We start from the raw sequence: 22,578 nt of genomic DNA, 5'->3' as shown, positions 1-22,578 counted from the left end.
GATTCTCTCTCTCCCTCTTTCTCTGCCCCTCCCCAGCCCCCACTTGTGCGTGCTCTCTCTCTCTTAGGAAAAAAAAAATTAAAGTTACGAGAACTTATTTATGATTCTTTTTCTTCTCTTAAATATATTAAACTATTTAACATTGTGAACTTGAACTCTCTCTTGGGTTACCTATTGGGCATTTTGTTTATTTGCTTGCAAAATTAAGGCTAAAATACTTAATTTCATGTATAATAGATATGGATGAGGACTTGTATCATTAACAATTCCAATACTGTGTTTCAAAACAAATACATCTCTATTAGTTACTTGTGGCATGTGCAGTGATTTTTCTGCTTCTTTAATTTATGGAATAGTTCATAATTAATGGACATATTTGGGTCCATTTAAACTTCTTTCAGAACGAGCACTTCGCCCAAACAGAATGTATTGGCGACAAGGCATCTACTTGAATTGGTCTCCTGAGGCTTATTGTCTGGTAGGATCTGAAGTCTTAGACAATCACCCAGAGAGTTTCTTAAAAATTACAGTTCCTTCTTGTAGAAAAGGTAAGGAAATTAATTCAAAACTTTGAAATGTACCGCTAAAGAAATTTAAACTTTTTTTAAAAAAACTCTGTAATTTCCAGCTTTGAAACAGAATATGGTTCAGATAGGGTATTGATGAGCTCTCCTTTGGATTACATAGGCTGTATTCTTCTGGGCCAAGTTGTGGACCACATTGATTCTCTTATGGAAGAATGGTTTCCTGGATTACTGGAGATTGATATCTGTGGTGAAGGAGAAACTCTGTTGAAGAAATGGGCATTATATAGTTTTAATGATGGTGAAGAGCATCAAAAAATCTTACTTGATGACTTGACGAAGAAAGCAGAAGAAGGTAGTGTTGATATAACTTTCAGATGTTTTTAAGTGATACTTTCAATATTTGTGGAGTTTTGTAATAAATGTAAAAATTATTCTTATCCATAAGGGATGAGTTAGAGGATACTACATTCAGTTAGAGTGACAGCTGAGAAAGATGGATTGTATCTGTTACCAATAAGACCTTTGTGTTCTAGATTCAGAACATTTTGGGTTTGAGAGTTTGAATACTGGCTTACTGAGCAACATAACCTCATCTGCGAAATAGGAATACTAAAACCTACCTCATAGAATTGTTATGAGGATGAAAATAGATGATTTATGCTTCCGGAATTTGGCTATTGTAAATAATGCTGCAGTAAACATAGGGGTACATTATCTTCTTGAATTAGTGTTTTCATTTTCTTTGGGTAAATACTCAGTAGTGGAATAACAGAATCAAATGGTATTTCTATTTTTAATTTTTCAAGGATAATCCACACTGTTTTCCACAGTAGCTGCACCAGTTTGCATTCCCACCATCAGCACATGAGGGTTCTTCTTATTTCACATCCCTGCCAACACTTGTTGTTTCTTGTTTTTGATTGTAGTCATTGTGACTGGTATAAGGTGATATCTCATTGTGGTTTTGATTTACATTTCCCTGATGATTAATGATGTTGAGCAACCCAAATGTCCATTGATAGATGATTGAATAAAGAAGATGTGGGGTATATGTATATATGTGTGTGTGAGTACTCATACACACAGTGGAATATTACTCAGCCACTAAAAAGAATGAAATCTTGCCATTTGCTGCAACATGAATGGATCTAGAAGGTATAATGCTAAATGCAATAAGTCAGACAAACAAAGACAAATACCATATGATTTCACTCTTTGTAGAACTTAAAAAACAGAACAAACAAACAAAGGAAAAAAAAAGAGACATGAAAAACCCAGACTCCCAGAAGGGAGGTGGGTTGGGAGATGCATGAAATAAGTGAAGGGGATTAAGAGTAGGCTTATCATGATGAGCACTGAGAAATGTAAAGAAGTGTTGAATCATTATATCGTACACATGAAACTAATATAACACTGTATGTTAATTATACTTGCATAAAAAATAAAATAGGATGATACATAGAAAAACTTAGCAACTTGTTAACCATGCAATAAGTGCCCTCACAAATGTGGTAAAAGTAAAGAATAGATTATTTCTATTCTCTACAGATGTCAGATAGGTCTAAGGCAGTTCTGAATGTAGTTTGTAATGAGTGAACCTAGGAATAAGTTTTTAACTTTCCAAATAGATAGGTATTAATCGAACCTCTAAAACTTTCTCAGATTTTCTAGAGAAAAATAAGATTGGTAAGAAAACCTAAAAGAGTGATTAGAAATAATAGGAAATGTGATTTTTTGTGCAATTTTATGTACATCCTTAAAAGTTTGTTTAAAAAAAAATGTTTTATGTGCTTCTCAGGAGACCTTCTGATAAATCCAGATCAACCAAGGCTCACCATTCCAATATCTCAAATTGCTCCTGACTTAATTTTGGCTGACCTGCCTAGAAATATTATGTTGAATAATGATGAATTGGAATTTGAACAAGCTCCAGAGTTTCTCTTAGGTAACTATTTTTGTTGGTTTGAGAATAAAAATTAGGATGTAATTTTTCCTTATAACCTAGAAAATATTCAAATATATTGTCATAGTTTGTAGTGTCTTCATATATTTGTTATAATGGTTTTTTTTTTTTTTCCGGAATGATCTATTTGAAAGTAATATGTTACAGACATGGAGTTTGCTTTGCACACATTCTTATGGACTAGGTTCAAGATCAGGATGGGCTGCTGTGGAAACACACATATTTGTGAAATATGTCCTTGCATTTGCTTTAAGTGCCGGAAATGGAGGAAGCGGATAAGAAGATTTTCAATTGTGTAATGCAGTCATTTTTCAGTCTCAAAAAGACAGAATAAATAAAGGAAGAACACCTCGAGGTAGTCAGAGGAGCAGTTTTGTTCCTCAGGATGACAAGGATGAATTCTCATAAAAATAGTCATAAAAAGCAGTTTGGGATGAAAAATTGAGAAGCATTAAGTTGGTGACATACTCAAGTCTTGAGAGTCATTGGGAACCTTCTTAAGAGTCATTGGGAACCATGAAGAGCATTGGGTTGAATTAATGTAAAGTATTTGAAGACAGTTCTGGCTTTACTTTGTGGAGTATTCATTGTTGTGTCTGTCTATATTTAATTTTAATTAAATTTCCAGAGAAAGAATGCCTAAAATATGTCTGTCAGTACATTAAAATTATTAATAAAGAATGTCCAAAATTTGGGACATGACATGTAAGGGCAAACTGCTTTGTACCTTTATTCTTCACATCAATTGAGAAATTTAGAATGAATTTGAATGCTTTGGAACTCTGGAAGTGAATGTATTAGTAATAGTGGATTAACACAAAATGCTGAATTGTCAATGCCAAATCCTAGATCTTAACCAATACCAAACTTGACTTGTGATTCCAACGGTACATGTAAGTACCAGTCATACTGTAGTCTTTCTCTGAAGGGGTCTCAAGCTTCAGACAAAACTCCCCAAAATAACTCTTAGTAGTGCATTAAGATGTATCTCATATTAATGGACCCCTTCTGAGCAATGTATGTAGAAATGTTCACAGAATTAACTTTGAAGTTCTTGTGGGATTTTTTTTTCAGTTTTATTGATATAATTGACATACAGCACTGTGCAAGTTTAAGGTGTACAGCAAGTGATTTGACTCTACATATATCATGAAATGATTAACCACAATGAATTTAGTTAAAATTGATTATCCCATATAGATATAAAATAAAAGAAAAAGAAAAAATATTTTTTTATTGGTGTTGAGATATTACAGGATTAACTCTTTTAACAACTTTCAATATATATCACATAGCAGTGTTAACTGTAGTCATCATGCTGTGCATTCCACCCCTAGTACTTATTTATCTTTTAACTGGAAGTTTTTACCTTTGACCACCTCCAAAAGCACCTGTGTTCTGTATTCCATTAATTACACAGAGGAAAGTGTTTATATAAGTACTCCCATTTTCCAGTCTCATGTCCCATAAACCCATAAATTCCATGTTTATTTACAATTTAGATCAGGGTTTCTCAGACTCTGCGCTATTGCTGTTTTAGACTGATTGATTCTTTGTTATGGGAGCTGTCCCCCATTGTAGCATGTTTAGTAGCAGCCTTGGCCTCTGCCCACTAGATGTCAGTGGTATCTCCTCCCCCCCCCCCGCCCCCCCCCCAAGGTGTGGCAATCAAAAATGTCTCCAGACATTGCAAAAGGTAGAGAGTAGGGGTAGGGGAGCAACATCGCCCTAGTTGAGAATCACTGATCTAAACAAATGAGATATATCCTTCTAAAAACATTTTATAATCAGAGACTTCCCAGTATTTTTATGCTAGGGTAATGTGATAGAGATCATTCCTTGCCATTTTCCTTGTAAGGCGGGAGTGATTTTCAGGCCTTCGGTTAACACTTTCCTTCCAAGATAGCAGTTACTATATGACACTTCTTGATAGACTTGTAAATATTAATAGACTTGTTTTATGAAAAAAATTTAAATGCACAGGTGTAGGGGTTTGTGTGTCTGTTTGAGGACTTGTGAGGTATATTTCCTCTTCAGGGGACTGTTTTTCCAGAGAGCCGCAATAGAAAGGTACTTCAGTGGTGTGATCTGATGGGGTTAGGAAGGTTTCCTTGCCTTCAAGTTTCTTTCATACTTCGGTGTCACAAATGCACAATTATAGTCCTTAACCTTATTTTTACTGTTAGCCATCTGAGATGACAGTCCATGCTCCATTTTAATATGGCAGTGATTCTGAAATAGGGAAGGACTTTAAAAAATTAGAAATCTCTACTCCTCTCACCTGAAATTTTATATCTCCTTAGAGTGTGTTTCTTCTCTCTGCCTATTTGTGTTTTTTTTTTTATTTTTTTATTAACATATAATGTATTATTTGTTTTGTTTTTTCTTTGTTGTTGATAGCTGTCCAGATTGAGGGGAACCAAAACAGGAGCATCTATTACTTAAGTGTCAATCCATCTTGCCCTTTCTCTCCATTCCCCTTCCACTTGTTTTCTTTCTCTTTTTCCTCTCTTATTTGCCCAATCTTGCTTTGATTCAAATACTTAACTGATCCGATAGCCTTCCTTTCTCTCCAAAACTCTCAATACCATCAATATTAACTAATGGTTTTAGAAGTTGGATATTTATTGAGTACTGGAGGGAAGGGATGGGAAGATACCAAGGCTGAAAATACACAGACAGTAATTTTAGCATGTCTACAATCTAGTAGAAATATGACATATGCTCAAATGAATACTTATTTTTATTCTTAATGTACAGTGTTTCTGAGCATAAAGTAATATATGCTTACATACACTTATCATAGAGATGAAAATACACAATAAAAAAACAAAAATATTAAAAAATACAAAATATCTAAGCTTCTCATAGATGCATAATTTCACCACTTAGAAATAACAGATCTCAACATTGTTCTGTTTCTCTGTAGATTTTTCTGAGTTCATTCACTTATGTTGATCAAGTGCTTGTATTTCAAAGTACTATATGAGAACCATAAATACTGTACAAATAAGGATACATTGTATGTCAGTGAAGAGTAACAGTCCATGGAGCTGAAGATGGTCGATTTCTCAGGCTTTGGTATCTCAATCTGAATTGTGCTTTACAGACTTGATAAACACCAAGAAGTTGAGATGATGGAGCAGCATAGCTCTTTAAATGACCGCGTAACAAGGGTATGGAAGCCTGAAGATACAAAGCATGTTCAGGAAATTTTGGCTATTCCAGTTTTCCAGAACAGTTGTTCTCAACCCTGGTTTTCATTATTATCACCTGGGGAATTAAAAGAAAAAAATCCTAATGACCAGTAACTCCTGTGGTTAATTAGGTCAGAATCTTTGAGGGTAGACTCAGACATTGGTATTTTTAGAAAGCTCCTCGGATGTCCTGTGCAGGCCAAACTGAGAGAACCACTGGGCTAGGGCCCAGAGAATGAGCAGTAGGACAGGAAGAGAACCACAAGGGGAATTCAGAGCTACAATATGGATTTGTCCTTGGTTTGGGATCTTATTTAGTAGACAGCGTAGAATAATTTGTTTTTGAACAAGAGAGTGAGTGACCAATCAAAGTGTAAATATAGGGAGATTGATTTTGTAGGAGACGTAGACTGCATTGGAGGGGATGAACTCAGGAGGCCTCCACAGTCTAGGCAGAAAGCACCAAGGGCATCAAATGGTTGCGGTGGAAATGGAAATGGAAAGGAGGCAGGGGCAAAGAACTAAGATGATTTTTCAGTTTTGACTCTAGAATGACCGTGAAAAGAGGTTTTTTGTTTTTTTTTTTTTTTTAAATCAGATATATAAGGCAGAATAAAAACTGGTTTGGAGACAAGATGATGAGGGTGGCTTCCGATGGAGCATAGTTGAGATTTGGAGGGGCATGCCAGTGATCTCCAATGCAAAGTTGTAAATATAGGATAGAGTTCAGAAGGTGGCTTGTGGCTGTAGATGAAGATGTGAAATGCTCAACATATACAAAGAGATGAAGTTAAGGAATCGGTCAGGTAGTTGAGTGGGGAGAATGTAGACAGAAGACGGGAAGGCTGGAACAAAATCTTTAGGTGCGTCATAGTTCACAGAGTAGAAGAAGGAAGTGGAAGCATCAAAGGAGAATTGATTCAATGAAACAAATGGGTCAGATTTCTGTTCACATATACAACATATGTAATTACCACCGATATAATTTACCTAGCTTTTCTGTTTGGACAGATTAACTGAAGTGCTTTGTACTTTCTTTTCAAAAGGTGATGGCAGTTTTGGATCTGTTTATCGAGCAGCCTATGAAGGAGAAGAAGTGGCTGTGAAGATTTTCAATAAACATACATCACTTAGACTGTTAAGACAAGTAAGAAATCCAATAGTATTATTGCATTACATCGGACATTGGTAATCTCCTGGAACTCTGGTTTTGCATGTGTTTGTGAAAATGCAAAATGACCGCATTTCCCCCAAGTCTACCTGAGTTTAGTTATGAAATCTCACCTTTGTCCTTTCCTCATGGAGGAAAAAAAAAGTTTGTTTTGTTTCTCCTATTGAAAAATGAAGAAAAGACAGTGTTCTGAGAATTCTTGTCCCAAGCATCACAGTTACCCCCCAAGTACAGAAGAAAGAGGGTACCTCTTTTGAGGTCCTGTATTTCAGAGGAACTCAAATCCTATACACAGTGGCTCATTTAAAAATTTCTCTTGGTTTCACTTCTATCACGTGTTCTTTTCTCCATAAGCACTTTATGTTCAGGATGGTGCTGTGCACTGATTGGCTTAGGCCTGTGTCACTCAATCAATCTCTATGGTAATGCGGGGATGGTATTACTTAGAATAGTCGCACCTTTTCCTGAGGCTGGAGTTGGGGTCAGTACCCCCTAAAATTCATAGTCTGCCTGGGTGAGGGTTGGATAACTCAGCAAAAATCAAGGTACCCTTAGGAAGAAAGAAAAGTGAGTGGATGTTGATGGAAAGCTATCAGTGGTCACTCTAGTACCGTCTCTGATGTTGAGTACTGGTGGGGATTTATTCTATTTTCTGAGACTTTCCCGAAGTAGGAATGAGAGAGTGAGTCAGAGTGAGAGCAAAGGTAAAATCCAATTTGAATTCTGTAATCTTATGCCAGAATTCAACTATATTTTTGACTCTATTCATTCTTATTTAAAAAAAATTTAAAAAAAGAAAAAAAGAAAAGTAATTTCTGCCTAAATCTGAAACTAAATGACTTGTGTAAACTTTTTTTAAAAAAAGGCACAATTACAATATATTAGTTATTCTGGATAATGAAAATAATTCCATGTCTGTGTAAAATATCCTGGAGTAATTTTATTAGTACTATCAGAAGTTACACTGTGGCTCTAGATGTAAGTTAAGAAACATTTTATATATAGAAGCAAGTCTATGAAGCAAATCTGGGCACAGTCTCTTTCAATCTGTAGGCAATTGGTTGTATAAATTGATTTTTCAGCCTTGATCATTAGTCTTTAATATATGTTTCAAATTTTATGCAGTGTGCTCAGGGAACCCTGCTGAAAATCAGAACACTGGGCGCCTGGGTGGCTCAGTCGTTAAGCGTCTGCCTTCGGCTCAGGTCAGGATCCCAGGGTCCTGGGATCGAGTCCCACATCGGGCTCCCTGCTCGGCAGGAAGCCTGCTTCTCCCTCTCCCACTCCCCCTGCTTGTGTTCCTGCTCTCACTATCTCTCTCTGTCAAATAAATAAATAAAAATCTTAAAAAAAAAAAAGAAAGAAAATCAGAACACTAAGAATGTATACAGGACTGAGTAATGTATAGGCAGCTCGGTGACCCAAGGAAATGATAGGAGAAATAGTAGCAGTAGAGTGCGTAATGTGCTTGTTGTTGTTGTTGTTTTTTAAGGATTTTATTTATATATCTGAGATAGAGGGAGGCAGAAAGCACAAGTGGAGGAGGGAGGGTCAGAAGAAGAGAGAGAAGCAGACTCCTTGCTGAGCAGGGAGACTGACATGGGGCTCAGTGTGGGGCTCGATTCCAGGACTCTGGGATCATGACCTGAGCTGAAGGCAGATGCTTAATGGACTGAGCCACCCAGGCACCCGTGCTTGTTCTGAAAAAAAAAAAAAGGAAAAGAAAAAGAAAAAAAAGGAAAGCACTTCAGGTATCCAGTGCTGCATTTTGAGGGTCATTCTACCAGTGGTCATGAACTGGGGCTGATCTATTAGAGTCTCCTGTTCCTTTCTCCTTGAAATCAGTGAGCGCTTTTTGAGGATAGAAAATTTGAATTAGGCTTCTTTCTGCCTGGGACTCTGAAAGCGAACAGACCTAACTTGACTGCTTCTCAGTTTGAACCAACTGAGCTGATCAGACAGAGGAAAAAAAGATTTTTATCCACTAAGGAAATATGGTTGCAGTCTGGAGCTTTTGTTCTTGGAAAATCCCTGCTCAGGGTATTCAGACTTTCTTCTTCAGCTTGCAGAATTCTCCACACTCCCGTGTCCTGACAAAGGCAGTTGGCACTGATACTCCACACCTTTGAAGCTGATTGTTAAGAGGCAGAGCTTCTGCAGAAATCACAGTTTAAAACATGAATCAATTTAATATCACATGAACTATAAATTTTAACTAAATTTGGGTTTCAGGGTAAAGTGAAATATACAGAGTGAAGTATGTATGGCATTCACAGACCACGGTATCAGTAAAGGAGATTGTAAAGTCTCACAGGATGTGGGCTAGGAAGAGGATTACATCAGAATGGAGACCTCTCTGTTCAAGCTAAAATGGTATCTCTGACTCCTCGGGGAGACATTGTTGCAGCTGGGGATTGCTCTAGTGAGGGTGGTTCAGGGCAGGTCACTCTGAGAGAGTAAGAGTATTTGAGCTAAGATCGGAATGAGGAGAAGCCTTCGGCCCTGGGAAGGGGAAGGGATTCAGAGCAGAAGGATCGGCATGGGCCAAGGCCTTGTGGCTGGAATGAAGGAGCTGGGCACGTGCAGAGAACTGAATGGACACCAGTGTGGTGGAAGAATGCTGCATTAAGCATAGAGGGTTTGAGAGATGGGCTGGGGGCCGGTCAGATCAGGCCCCGAAGGCTGTGTAAGTACACGGGGTTTTAATCCGAAAGTAATAGGAAGTTAGTAGAGAGTTTTCAGGGGGAGTGATACCTTATATCCCTGTGGTCTTAGACACTCTCAGGAAACTTGTCTAGTCACGAAACCATTAATGATAGGCACATTGTACCTCACCTGCTAGTTGCAGTTGATTAGAAGTGGCTGCTCAGAATCCTGGGCGGAGGAGGACTCTGTGGCTAACTAGGATTCACTAGATAAGAATGACATGACCTGGTAGTGTAACCACAGCGTGTGGACTGTCCCTGCATTAAATCTTCTGAAAGACACAGAGCAAAGGGAAAGACAGAACTTAACATGTTTGTTCAAAATACATTTTTAAAAAGCCGTTTATTCCTGAATATGTGGAAAATACAAAAAAGACCAAGGAAGAAATGGAACATTTGCTGTAATCCAGTTTCCCAGAGAAAACCATGCCCAAAGTGTCAAGACACTTAGGAAGGAGATACTGGGGCTGTAGTACGTGTAAATGTTTTTTACTTTTGCAGGAGCTGGTGGTCCTTTGTCACCTCCACCACCCCAGCTTAATATCTTTGCTGGCGGCTGGGATTCGTCCTCGAATGTTGGTGATGGAGTTGGCCTCCAAGGGTTCGCTGGACCGCTTGCTTCAGCAGGACAAAGGAAGTCTCACCAGAACCCTGCAGCACAGGATTGCACTACATGTGGCTGATGGCTTGAGGTAATTAATTCGGTCATGTGGTTTTCTACTCAGTATGTGACAAGAGGGAGCCTGAACTTACTCTCAGGCTTGGAGAAAACAGCACTTTCCAGTAACATTATGTCCCAGTGACATTTCACAAACAACTTGAGGGAAAAACTACCATTTCCCTGATCAGATTTTGTAATTTCATAAAATAAGAGTAGGAAGGCCACACAGAACCTCCTAGATAGTGAAAGAAGAGTTTGGACCCAGGAGTCCTGCTCCAGAGCTCAGGATGTAGTGTCCTCCTTCCCCTAAAAAAATGTTAGGTTTCAAAGTGTCAAGGAAAGTGTCAGTTCTCATGGATAATTCTAATAAGGAAAGATTGGTCGTATTTCTGAAGGGGACTGGAGTGATTTGACTATCAGGGGCACACCCAACCCTGCAGCCAGCTGGCCCCAGAAGGCACAAGAGAGTGGAAAGGCCATGGTCTTTGGACACAAAGGGACTGGGAGAAATCACTGCTCCATACACTTAGTAACTGTGATTTTACACCTCTGAAACCCTTTTTGTTAGAGTCTGTAAACTGTGACTAATACTTAATGCGTAACATTTCAAGGACTTTTGTGATAATTGAAGACCTCCCAGATTAAAGTCTGGATTTCCTCCTCCTCCACTGGCCCCATCTCCTCACGTACATATTTCACCTTGGAGTAGTCCTTCATTCTGTCCTTTCTCCCACCTCCCATACCTAATCCTTAAGCAAATACATTCAGCTCTGCCATCAAAATATATCTTAATGCAGCTACTTCTCACAATCTCTTTCCCTACCCTCAGCTGAACTGTAGTCAGGGCTCCTTGCCTAACCGGCTCACTCCCCTTCACCTTTGCCCTATATAACTAGCTCCTCACATGGCAGCGGCCATGGTGGTTTTTCTTCATGGAAGTTGGATCAAGTCTTTATCCTGTTATCAGTCCTCCCCTATCTCACTCTCTGGTCACTGTGCTCAGCCACTTGCTGCTCTGAGGTATCGCAAATATACCCGGGGCTTTACTAAAGCTCTTCTCTTGACTAGGAGTGTCTGAGCCCCAGATACCCTCTTGGCTCACTTCTCATTTCTTTCAGGTTTCCTCTCAGAGAGGATGTCCCTGCCTACCTTACGTCTCTCTGGCACCTATAGCACTTTTCACTACCTGGTATTCTTTATGTTTTCATTTAAAAAGTTTGTTCATTGTCTGTCACTGGAATGTAAGGGCCACGGTAGCAGGGACTTGCCATCTTGTTCACCTTCCTATCCCTGGCACTTGGGACAGTGGGCCCTCGGTAAATATCTGTTGGCAGTAGAGGGAGTGGGGAGAGAGAGAGTAGGGGGCGCGGGAGAGAGGGAGGGAGGACAGCGTACCTATTCCTCTATATGGGACTGCGTCTTTTCCTCTCAGGCAGTCTCCAGAAATGTAAATGGAATGGATGGTAAGGAAAACAAATAAACACTGCTCATAAACAAACAAAACCAAACCAAGAAGATATAACTTGATAGTGTATAGAGAATAGAACAAGAACATAAAATAACTCTTTTCTGAAAGAGTCCAGAAATTACTGAAAAACTTACAGATTATTAATGAGACAGTATTGCGGAGGTTTGGATTTGGCTGGGTGTATATCTGCTTTTGAACACCAGGGGGAACCGTGTATTAAATTAATCTAGATAATGTGCAACAAAGTCTCATGTATTTCAGAGCTGGATCAGTTGCTTTCCTTAATTTAACTAAGTCCAGATCCTAATTTTCCCCTAATTCTTCCACATATTTCCCAAAATGTTTATTTAGAAAGTGAAGAATTACTATTTTTCATTCACGACTGTTTGAAAGACCTCATCTCTAAGATAACTTACTCTGGTTCTCTGAGACCTTACTTTAAATAACAAATCCAGCAGTTTCTGGTGAAGTAAATTAAACCTCAGCATATTTTCCTTTAATTTGCCTGATTTCTTCTCAGCATAATGCCAGGACAGCCTTCTGGATCTTTATAAGAGGCTAGTAGATTTTAGTAGCTTTCTGTCTTCTACCGGCACTAAGTATATTTTTAAAAACTCAGCATTAGGGATTGCCTTTTCAAATATATTTCAGCATAAAACTATAGGTACAGAGGTAGAAAGAGACAATAAAATCACACTCCTCTGGAGTCCCTTAAATGATGGAGCTGTTTAGAGGGATATATAAGAACTTCTTTCACATTCCCATATTCTTTTACAGTAGTGCCTACAACTATTAGCTTTCATTTCTAATTCAGTCCTCTCCCTTGAGCTCTTAATCATAATTCTCAATTACCTATGAAGATGTGGTCACCTGTATTTCCCATAAGTTTCTATGTTTCATTATTTACAAAATTGAGTTTCCTTTCTCTGCTACGTCCTCCTACCATGAATCTGTTCTTTCCCTTGTATCTCCCACTTGCTGACGAAGATTATTGTGGTCACATCTAGGCTATTCCTCTCCTCCCAAAAGTAAGTATCCATTTGGCCTCCAGGTCTTTGACTATTTCACATTATCTTTTTTCATCGACTCATTTATTTTTAGGCTATTACTGCTGCCTTGGTCCAGTATGTCTAGGGAATTATCAGAATATTTCTCCAAAAATAAAAATCTAATTATGCTTGAAATTCCCTGGTAGTTCCAAATTATCTGTGAAGTATGTCCAAACTCCTTGGAGTAGCATCGAAACTCTTTGTGTATGCCTCTTGCCTTTCTCTCCATCCTCCTGCCTTTCCACTGCCCTCACTTGCCATTCTAATCACGCTGAAGGTCTTGACTTTTCATCGACATCCATGTCTGTTTTGGCATTTGTCCCCAGATTTGTCTGCCTACAGAATTCATTTTCCTGTGGAATTTGCTCATATACCATCTCCACAGTGAAACTCAACTGCACCATGAAGAGATGGCCTCTCTAGCACGTGTTCCTTGAGTTGGCTGTATGCAAGACTTTGTGTTAGGTGCTCCTTCTAAAGTGTGACTCCTCAAAAGCAAAGATTTAATGATGGCTTTATATCCCCTGGTGACTGACCTTCTTAGATACCCAGTACATATTTGTTAAATGAATGAATGCATCTCATTTTTAGAATAATTCTACTTAGGGTGAGATAAAGTTTACTTTAAATTATCAAGAAAGGGGTTTCCTAGCAACACCAATGATATCACAATTAAAGAATGACTGACAGCATTTAGACCAGTTTATTTTAATAAAATATTTGGCGATGCTCATTGTCACATAATGCATAAATTATGGCTGAATTATTTTCAGTAAGGCAAGATCTGTACTTGTTAATATATCAAAGGCTATTTTGCTAGTCTATTAGAAGCTATTAAAACTGTATTTTTTAAGATTAAATTCTATAACTGAACATTTTAACTAACCCAGTTAATCTTTCCCTCCCACTGACATTATTTCAAATTAAGTTTATTTTTTTAACCTTTGAGAAGAATTGTGAGAGAGTCTGTATTCTATAAATATTCTGAAAGAGGCATGCATTAGGAAGGATTTGGATGCTATTCAATTATACATGACTTGGCTTTAACTTTTTTCTTCTTAATCTCTCAGCTTTTCTTTCCAGCAAGGCAAGGGTTGCTAATGGCCTTTCAGTAAGCCCTTAGTAAATTTTTCTTTCTAGTCCATTACTTATTGTTAAGGTCAACTTCATTAGTACATTTATCTTATTTTTCAGCCAAAAATATGTAGAGCAGAATGAGTAGGCCTAACGTCAAATGTCCTGACTAAATCCTGGAAGAGAAATTTAGTTCTGCTTCAGCTGATGCAATTAAATGATACATACACTGTAGGCCGTCATGCAGTGGAAAGTTCATAGTATTGCTGCCACTCTGCTCATAATCCCTCCACCAGTGATGGGTAGTAGGTAATGGAGTAAATATTTATAGATACAATGTGAACCCAAACCAAAAGCCACAGACAAACAAAGGACTTAAATTTACCTCTGTTAAGTTCTGTAAAAAATTGTCCTTCCAAGATAGGTCATAATTTACCTGTGAGATCACGTGGAGAGCTATAACAAATTTGACATCATGGAGCAGGAAAGACAGAGTGGGGGAGGGTGGATCTGAATTTTGTGAATATGTAAGGAAAGGTGGTAATGGAGTTACTTTAATTGTTGGAACACAGAATGGACAAGACCTGGTTAAGATTAAAACTTTATTTTGTTTTTTAATCTCTACCTGCAGTGTCCAACTCTACTGCTTAAGTTTGATTGGATCAGTCTCCAAAGGGAATGACTTTAACATCATCCAAGATCACCTTTCCCAAGACATTGTTTTACTTATTCCAACTCTCAGTCCAAAATGTTTTTTTGTTAATCTTAATTCATAATAGAATTGGGCTTAAAGTAAATTACATTTTTGAACAGATTATGGTATTGGTAGCTAGCTAGGTTTTTTTATGTTGATTTGTTATTATTGAAAAAGGTGAAAATATTTTCCCCAAATTTAGGAAACATTTTAATCAGAGAAAAATAAATATCAAAAGAGAAATGGAATAGAGAGAATTTTAAAAGCTAAGATAAACTTCTATATGGTTTTAAGAAAATCAAAACTATTAAATGGAGTTATAACAAAATACGATCAACTCTTATTTAACATATTTACATTTTAAACTAATTGAAATAGTCATATGATCTTTGAGGGAATTTAGAATTCCTTTTACATAATTCTTAGGTATACAAAAGAAAAGTGACCAAAAACTGGTACTTTGCTTGAACTGGTTGTGCCTTAAAGTTTAAATCACTCACTTATCAAGATAGACCCCCTTTTTGTTGGTTTGTTGGTTGGTTTTAAAAGCACAAGCTTGGGGCGCCCGGATGACTCACTCGGTTAAGCCTATGCCTTCGGCTCAGGTCATGATCCCAGGGGCCTGGGATTGAGCCCCCTCCCCCCCCCCATCCAGGGTCGGGCTCTCTGCTCAGCCCGGAGTCTGCTTCTCCCTCTCCCTCTCCTTCTGTGATCTCTCTCGCTTTCATTCTCTCTTGAATAAATAAATAAAATCTTTAAAAAAAATAAAAGCACAAACTTGTTTTATAGTATTTGGCTCGTATGTTTTAATTTCCTTCTATGATATCTCTTCATCTCTGTGGAGGGGTCAAACTTAGCACAGAAGTTTTGATGCTTTGCATAATGGACATCCATATTTAAGGAAATCATGACAGAAGTTGTAATAATATAATCACATTTTAATGACATTGCCTGCACGTTTTCTGGCAGATACCTCCACTCGGCCATGATTATATACCGTGACTTGAAGCCCCACAACGTGCTGCTCTTCACCCTGTATCCTAATGCTGGCATCATTGCAAAGATTGCGGACTACGGGATTGCTCAGTACTGCTGTAGAATGGGGATAAAGACGTCAGAGGGCACACCAGGTAGGTGGGAAGGTTGATTTGGTAATTCCTTCTTCAGGATGGACAACCAGTGACTTCCGTTGTAAGTTCAGGAGACTCAAGAGAACACTGTATCCTATCATGTTGTGAACAGATATTTCTTGTGTGAATATTGTGACTACTACATTGTGGTCAATAATCGCTATGGTCTGTAGGGGGAAAAAAATCTACCGATGAAATTTTCCAGGGGGAAAAAAACAAATAAAAAATAGAGAATGTTTGATGACAAATTATATTTTTAAAAGTTGGATTTTTAAAATATTTAGATATTCTAGAGGTGGTGAAAAGGAACAGAAAAAGTTTTAAACTAGGTATTGTTCACACTTACCTAAAAATGAGGCAAACCAAATGCAGGTTCACAAACCCTTTCTCATAACTCTGAAATCCAAAGAACTTTGAAAACCCCCAATTTTTTTAATAACTGATTTGGCAGCAAAATCTGACCCAAACTAACTTGATGCTTATTACGATCTTTATTTCTCAAACTCTGTGCGAATATGTGTATGTTTCATGATAGAAATACAGCACATTTGAGTACAGGGTGCTGGTCCCGATCCTGCTGAGAGTTTCTATAATTATGTTATGTGCATCATTATTAACTTTCTTAAATATGAAAAAATATAAATTCCTAAATACTTTTGGCTCCAAGAGTTTCAGATGGAGACTTGGGGCCAGAGTTTTCAGTTGTACTGTTCTTGATACAGGCATACTTTCTTCTTACAGATTGGTACAGGAGTTAAAACCTTTAAACACTGCACTTCAGTTTTCTTTCTTCAAAATGTATAAGTTAATACATCAATACTTAATAATAATATAGTTTCTCTGTTTGGTCCTATATAGCAAGAAGAGTCATGGTTGCTATCTAAAGTGAAACGTACCTATCCTGGTTATCATTATATCTATGGTCTCCAGAAATCACAGACACTGTTTTATTGCCTTAGAGTTTAATGTTGCTTTTTAGGGTTATCTACAACCCCTATTTGTCATGCCTGTTCTAATAATCCTATTACTTCTACTGTTAACTGACTTTCTACCAGTGATAATCCACTTCCTGTGCTCTTGTATTTGCACGGTCTTATGTTTAGACGTGTTCTTTCACATTACTGTCTACTCCATGGGATCCTCCCTCCCTTTCTCAACTCCTGTTCTCCTGATAGTCTCAGGTTCATCAGGATCTCAGGTTCTGATTAGTAAGAAACAGTCATAAGGCAAGTGCTCTGTACAGAGATATCTTGTCTTTTGGCCTTCAGTTTGAGCAGGAATAGAAAATTGGGGGGTTAACTTATGTTTGGAGGAACAGCTCCATCTTCAGAGAAATCTTGTACAGTTTGTTATTTGTAAATAAATTTACATCATCTTGATGATTGGCACTCATTTAAAACACATGCCTAATACAGAAGACAATGGGGTGACAATAACCCCACCCCTGGTATGAACTTGGATAAGCAGATGGTCCCAGATTGCAATGCATAGTTTTATTTTTGCTCCAAAGACATATCCTCTTTTTTGTTATTCATAGCATGTGTTGGAAGCAGAGTGTGCTCTCTCCTAAACCTTTCAAAGTACATATTATGGCTGCAAGTTTCTCTGGGTTGTTTAATAACAATAAAATGATTATCTCTTGAGCACCAGCTGTGTATCAGGCTCAGTGCCAGGTACATCAGACACATGGTATCTTATCCTCATGCCAAGGCTGAAAGTTAGCTTTTACCTTCTCATCTGTAAAATGAGGAAGCTGAGGATCAGCAAGATTCTGTACTTGCAGGAAGTCATGCAGTAAGTGGTCAAGATAAGAACTCAATCTAAATGAATAATGAATCCAGAACTATTTGGCTTTAAATCCTAAATCTTTCTCCTAGATTACATGCAACTCTAACATGGCTTAAATATTCAATCTTAGTTACTAAAAAATCAAAATAAACAAAGCAAAATGATGGGACCATGAACAGCCAACATTATCAAGTACAGGTTTGGAAGAAGAATCTTAGAGGATGGAATTCCATAGGCTTCCTATACTCCCACCTAGAAAATGTGGGCACAGGTTAGGGGTCTTCTTTTGGGAGATCTGCTCATGACTCTCATGTGATATGAAGGTGGGCCAGACCACTCAACTGAGGCCTACAATTTGCTCCCCCTCCAAACTCCAACCTAGTCATGATGTTCATGGAGTAGAAATCCTACTGATGAGGTCTTGTCCACCTACTTGGGCAGAGGATCTGTCTGGTTCCAGTTGACTGTGTTCTGGGCCTCAAACCTGCCACCTCCCTCAGTGGGCTGGGCCAGCCAGCAGCCACTCAGTTCAACTCTGTTCAGACTCATGGCCCTTCCTTTTAAGTACCTGACTTCCTGCTTTTGGTGAAAACCTGCCTAGAGTTCAATACCCAGTTGATTTTTCATGCCAAGCCGGATACTTTTTACTGATCCTTTTAATCTGCTATATCAATGTGCATGACAGAAAAACCCAAAGCCCGATCCTTTCTGTTCCGTCCCTTTCCCCCCTTTCCTGCTTAATACATTGTAAGCATTTTTTCTCATTATCCTGGACCTTCTCTTTATCATTACTGTATTCATTATTGTTAGAGCACTTCTGATTATCTCAGCTCTAAACGCAGCCTCAAATTTTAAATAACAGTAACTGTCACCACTGCTAACCACCATCACCAAACTTTTCCTTCTCCAAATCATTATGTTTGAGAAGAAAATCATCCCCTTCCATATGATTTCAGTTATCTCCAGTCTTTTCCTTTTAATGGATCTCTTAATGTTATAATCTTTAACTTGGAAACTTCTAGAGAAACAAAAGACCATACATTTGTTAAACTTGTGTGTGTGTGTGTGTGTGTGTTTTAACCTTTACTGTGGTGCATTCACTCTGCTGTGTGCATGTGAAAGTGGGGTCATCACTGCTTTCTGAGAGAAGATGGGAATGGGAGCAAACCTTTTGTGGCACAGACAGTGTGCTGCCTTGTGCTTAGACTTTTTTGTGGGTTGATTATCTCATTTAATCCTTATGACTGCCTGACATAGGTCTTATTACTATTCCTGGTTTACAGATAAGGCAACTAAAGCTTAGGGCCCATTAGAAGTGTCTATAGGGTCATACAAGATGCAAATCCAACCTATCAGGGAGCAGAGCCCCTGCCAGGCGGCATCAAAGATGGAAAGCAAGTTAGAAACAACTCAGTTATTGGCAAGGACTGATGCAGTGTCTGTTTACATTTCGAAAGGTAAATATAGGATGGATTCTTTCAACGATAAATAATTTGGAGAGCTTCAACTTAACTCGGTTAAATGGATATATTTATATCATATCCTGTTGAGAATGACAGTCAGTTCTGGGTCCTGTGACAGCGACACTGTTGACTGAGGTGGATGCTGAATGATGGCTCCAACTCTGCCAACATCCATAGAAATACAGTTGTCTTTGGACAGATAAAGTATTGTTCTCTGGTTAAACACTATTATCTGATAGAGATTATGAAACATGCTCTACTGATATTTCTCTCAAAGTAAAAAAGGAAAGAAAATATATGTTTCTGTGTACTATGTGATGTATAGTCCGACCTAACATAAATTTCTCATATATTTTTTTTTAATATTTTATTTATTTATTTGAGAGAGAGGGACAGAGACAGCATGGGTGGGAGGGGGGCAGAGGGACAAGCACACTCCCTGCTGAGCAGGGAGCCCAAACACAGGGCTTGATCCCAGGACCCTGAGATCATGACCGAAGGCAGATGCCTAACTGACTAAGCCACCAGGTGCCCCTAAATTTCTCATATTTTTGATCTGTGGATCTTCTCCTTATTTACTCATTGCTTTTGTTGAAATTCAGGTTCATTTGAGAAGTTATTTCTAAAAATAGTTTTTAGACAATGAATCATATTTTCCCAATTATTTTGACATTATAATTGTTATGATAATTCTCCAAGGGAAAATTATCTTTATTCTTTATTCATTTCTTCATGCATCTGGCAATAATTTATTGCATATTTGCCAAATATCAAACTGGTGCTACTACTTAATAACTGTGTGGTGTTCATCAGGATTTGCTTTCTGGGGCTCAGTTTTCACTTCTGTAAATTGTGATGAGAAAAAAGTAATGCCTACCTCATGGGGTTGTTTTAAGGGTGAAATGAAATCATCCACATAAATAGCATAGAATAAGTCTTCGCATATTGCAGTTGCTTCAACCATGTTAGCAATTGCTCTAGTGATGAATTTGGGGAATGTGCATGAATAAATGTGAATTTTATCCTCCAGAAAGCACATATTCTGCCAAGACAAATAGGGCTATAAACAAATAATCATAAAGCATTTTGCCAGTTTCAGTAGGCGATCTAGTTCAAGGTATAGTGATAAGAGCACAAAGGATCAATTACTTAACTGAGTTGTAAGTTTCAGACTTCCCTTCATATAGGAGATGATTCTGGAATTATATCTTAAAGGATAAGCTGGAAGTTTGAGAAAACAAAAAAATAAAAGAGCCAGAGTAGACATTCCAGGCAAAAGGCACTAAGGTATAATAGACTTGTCTTATTTAAATAACTGCAAGAAAGTCTTATGGTCTAAGTGATAGATGGAGGATGGAAGGTTATTTACTAAGTGTCTTTCAATTCTGGCTGTGTACTAGATAGCATGTAGAGCTTTAAAAATGTATCTAGTGGGGTTATATCATTTATAATTCTATTTTAGTAGGCATGGAGTGGAATTCTCAATCTCTCCACAGGTTAGAAGCTCCTGGAGAACTTCCAAATATATGAGTCTTGGGACCTCACCCCCAGGGATTCTGATTTAAGTTCTAGTTAAGTCTGGGATAGAGCCCAGACATTGAGTTATTTAAATATCTCCAGGTAATTCTAATGTGCATTCAAGATCAAGAGTCACTGGTCTAGAATGAAAGTCAAGAATAGCTTCAGTGTTAGAAGCACACAAATATTTCTGATACACAGCCCATAATCACACTTTTCTAAGTCATGAAGGGCTTTTTAAATCATGCCAAATAATATAGTCTTTCAGTTATGGGGAGTCATTGAAAAATACTTGTTAGCCAAAGTTTCCCATCTCTACATCGTATAACTAGTGTTATTGACTGCATGAATCGATGGTAAGATGGGCAGCTCAAATTTTGGTACTGTCTCACAGTGGGGGGAAATGTTATTTATAAAAAAAACTTTTAACAAGATGATAAGTATTTACTTGAGATTTTAAAAGTATTAGCCTGTGATAGAATCAAAAAATTAAGAGAGTGAGTAAATATGAATAGAGTTTGGGCTTATATCCAAATTAAAAAAACAAAACAATGTCAATTACTTTCAGTTATTCTTTCTCAGTGGTGCATATTCTAGGCATCTCAGTGGATTCTGGAAATACAAAGATAAGATATGACTTGGTGAACTATTTGGCTGACTGGAATCTGTTAAACATAGGCTGCGAAGTCAGACTGTCTGGTTTTGGATTCTTGGTCTACTGCTTACTAGCTGAGGCTGGAGAAATTACCTAGCTTCTTTTCTTGGTTCAACAATAGTACCTAATAAAAGTATCTATTTTGGGGGATTGTTGTGAAAAATAAATGAGAGATTCATATAAAGACTTGGACACAATGCCCGGCACATTCTAGCTGCCTTTGCTTTCCTGAACTTTCTGCTCTTTCTACTTAGAGGGCGTCAAGCTCTGTTTTTGTTTGCCTTCCTTGTGCTGTGGGCTGGAAACTCTCTGTAGGGTCCTTAGAGGACTCACCTTGTTTGTTTGCTCTCTCTCAGGGATCACTGTCCTGCACCTAGTGTCCAGTGGTTCATATATTTTGCCTGATATTTCATTGTTTTATGCAGGGTGGTAAATCTAGTTCCTGTTATTCCATCTTAGCTAGAGGAAGAAGTGACACATGTTAAAAGACTTATTTGAACAGCCCAATATAACAAACAGTACACTTAGGATTTCAGTTAGTGCTTGACATTTCTAGTCTTTGAGGGCCGTTGATGCTAAACAGGGTATCCCTGCAGTGTGGTAATATGGTCCATGAGCACCATAGGTCATTCATAATATTAGATCATAGATCATGTGGCCATAGTGCCCCTTTGTAAAGATGTAAGAGATGTTTCTATCCCAATGGCAGGTAATATTAAAAGTGTTCCATTTTTATCCCAAATGAAATTCCATGGTGAATACATTGAATAGCTTGAAAGTTTATTCTTCCTGTTACTACTATGGTGACAAGTTTAGTTAAATGTAAGGTGAAAATTTTGGGAGAACTTGCAGTTGCGGTTCCAGGAAAGTCCTCCATTATAAAGTACATGCAGAAGAGCTTTGAGGATCTTCTCGTGGTTTAGACTGACAGGCAAACATCATATTGGGCGCTTAGGTCTTAACACCCTGAGTCCCCTTTCCCATGATCACTTTGGTCTTTTTGAGGTGAAGGACTCCATGATGAGGCAGCTCAGGCCAAGTCACTTTAGAGTAAGATTTGATTTGCAAAGCAGAAGGGCATGAAGTAAAACAGCAAATCCTATTACGCAGGTCGAAATATGTGTTTCTAATAAATTAGCAGCAATAATTCTTAACACTCAGGTAACATAGAGATATATCTATATCTAGATTTGGATGTGCTTAAGTTTTTTATAGATGTATTATAAATTCTGCTTTAGTTTTCTTTTTCTAATTAATATTTCATGGACATCTCTCTATGTCAAACATCAGTTTTAGCAGTTACGTAGTATTTCATTGCTAGTATGTACAGTAATTTACTTAACCACATCTTGATGTATATTTAAATTTTTTCTGACTTTTTGATGTATTGCCTATGCTTTAACTAGCATAATTGTAAATTAAAATTGTCCATTTATGAAACTGATGTTTTAAACATTAAATTGGTAGGCATGGTATTGCTGGGAGTGCATATTTTGAATTTTGAAACACTAATTG

At 37.8% G+C, this 22,578-nt stretch overlaps 1 protein-coding gene across 1 annotated transcript in view; it reads left to right on the top strand.

The window, feature by feature from the left end:
• Positions 1-22,578, top strand: part of LRRK2 (leucine rich repeat kinase 2) — a 140,111-nt gene that overhangs the window by 94,331 nt on the left and 23,202 nt on the right. Inside the window, exons 36-41 of the mRNA XM_021690397.1 lie at positions 402-548; positions 688-879; positions 2,326-2,472; positions 6,734-6,834; positions 10,065-10,255; positions 15,479-15,639. Coding sequence (XP_021546072.1) covers positions 402-548; positions 688-879; positions 2,326-2,472; positions 6,734-6,834; positions 10,065-10,255; positions 15,479-15,639 — 939 coding nt within the window. The remainder of the gene's footprint in view (positions 1-401; positions 549-687; positions 880-2,325; positions 2,473-6,733; positions 6,835-10,064; positions 10,256-15,478; positions 15,640-22,578) is intronic.

This window comes from Neomonachus schauinslandi, chromosome 5, assembly GCF_002201575.2.
Source record: "Neomonachus schauinslandi chromosome 5, ASM220157v2, whole genome shotgun sequence".
NCBI lineage: Eukaryota > Metazoa > Chordata > Mammalia > Carnivora > Phocidae > Neomonachus > Neomonachus schauinslandi.
Note: the sequence above shows the minus strand (reverse complement) of the source record. Positions and strands in the feature narration are given on the sequence as shown.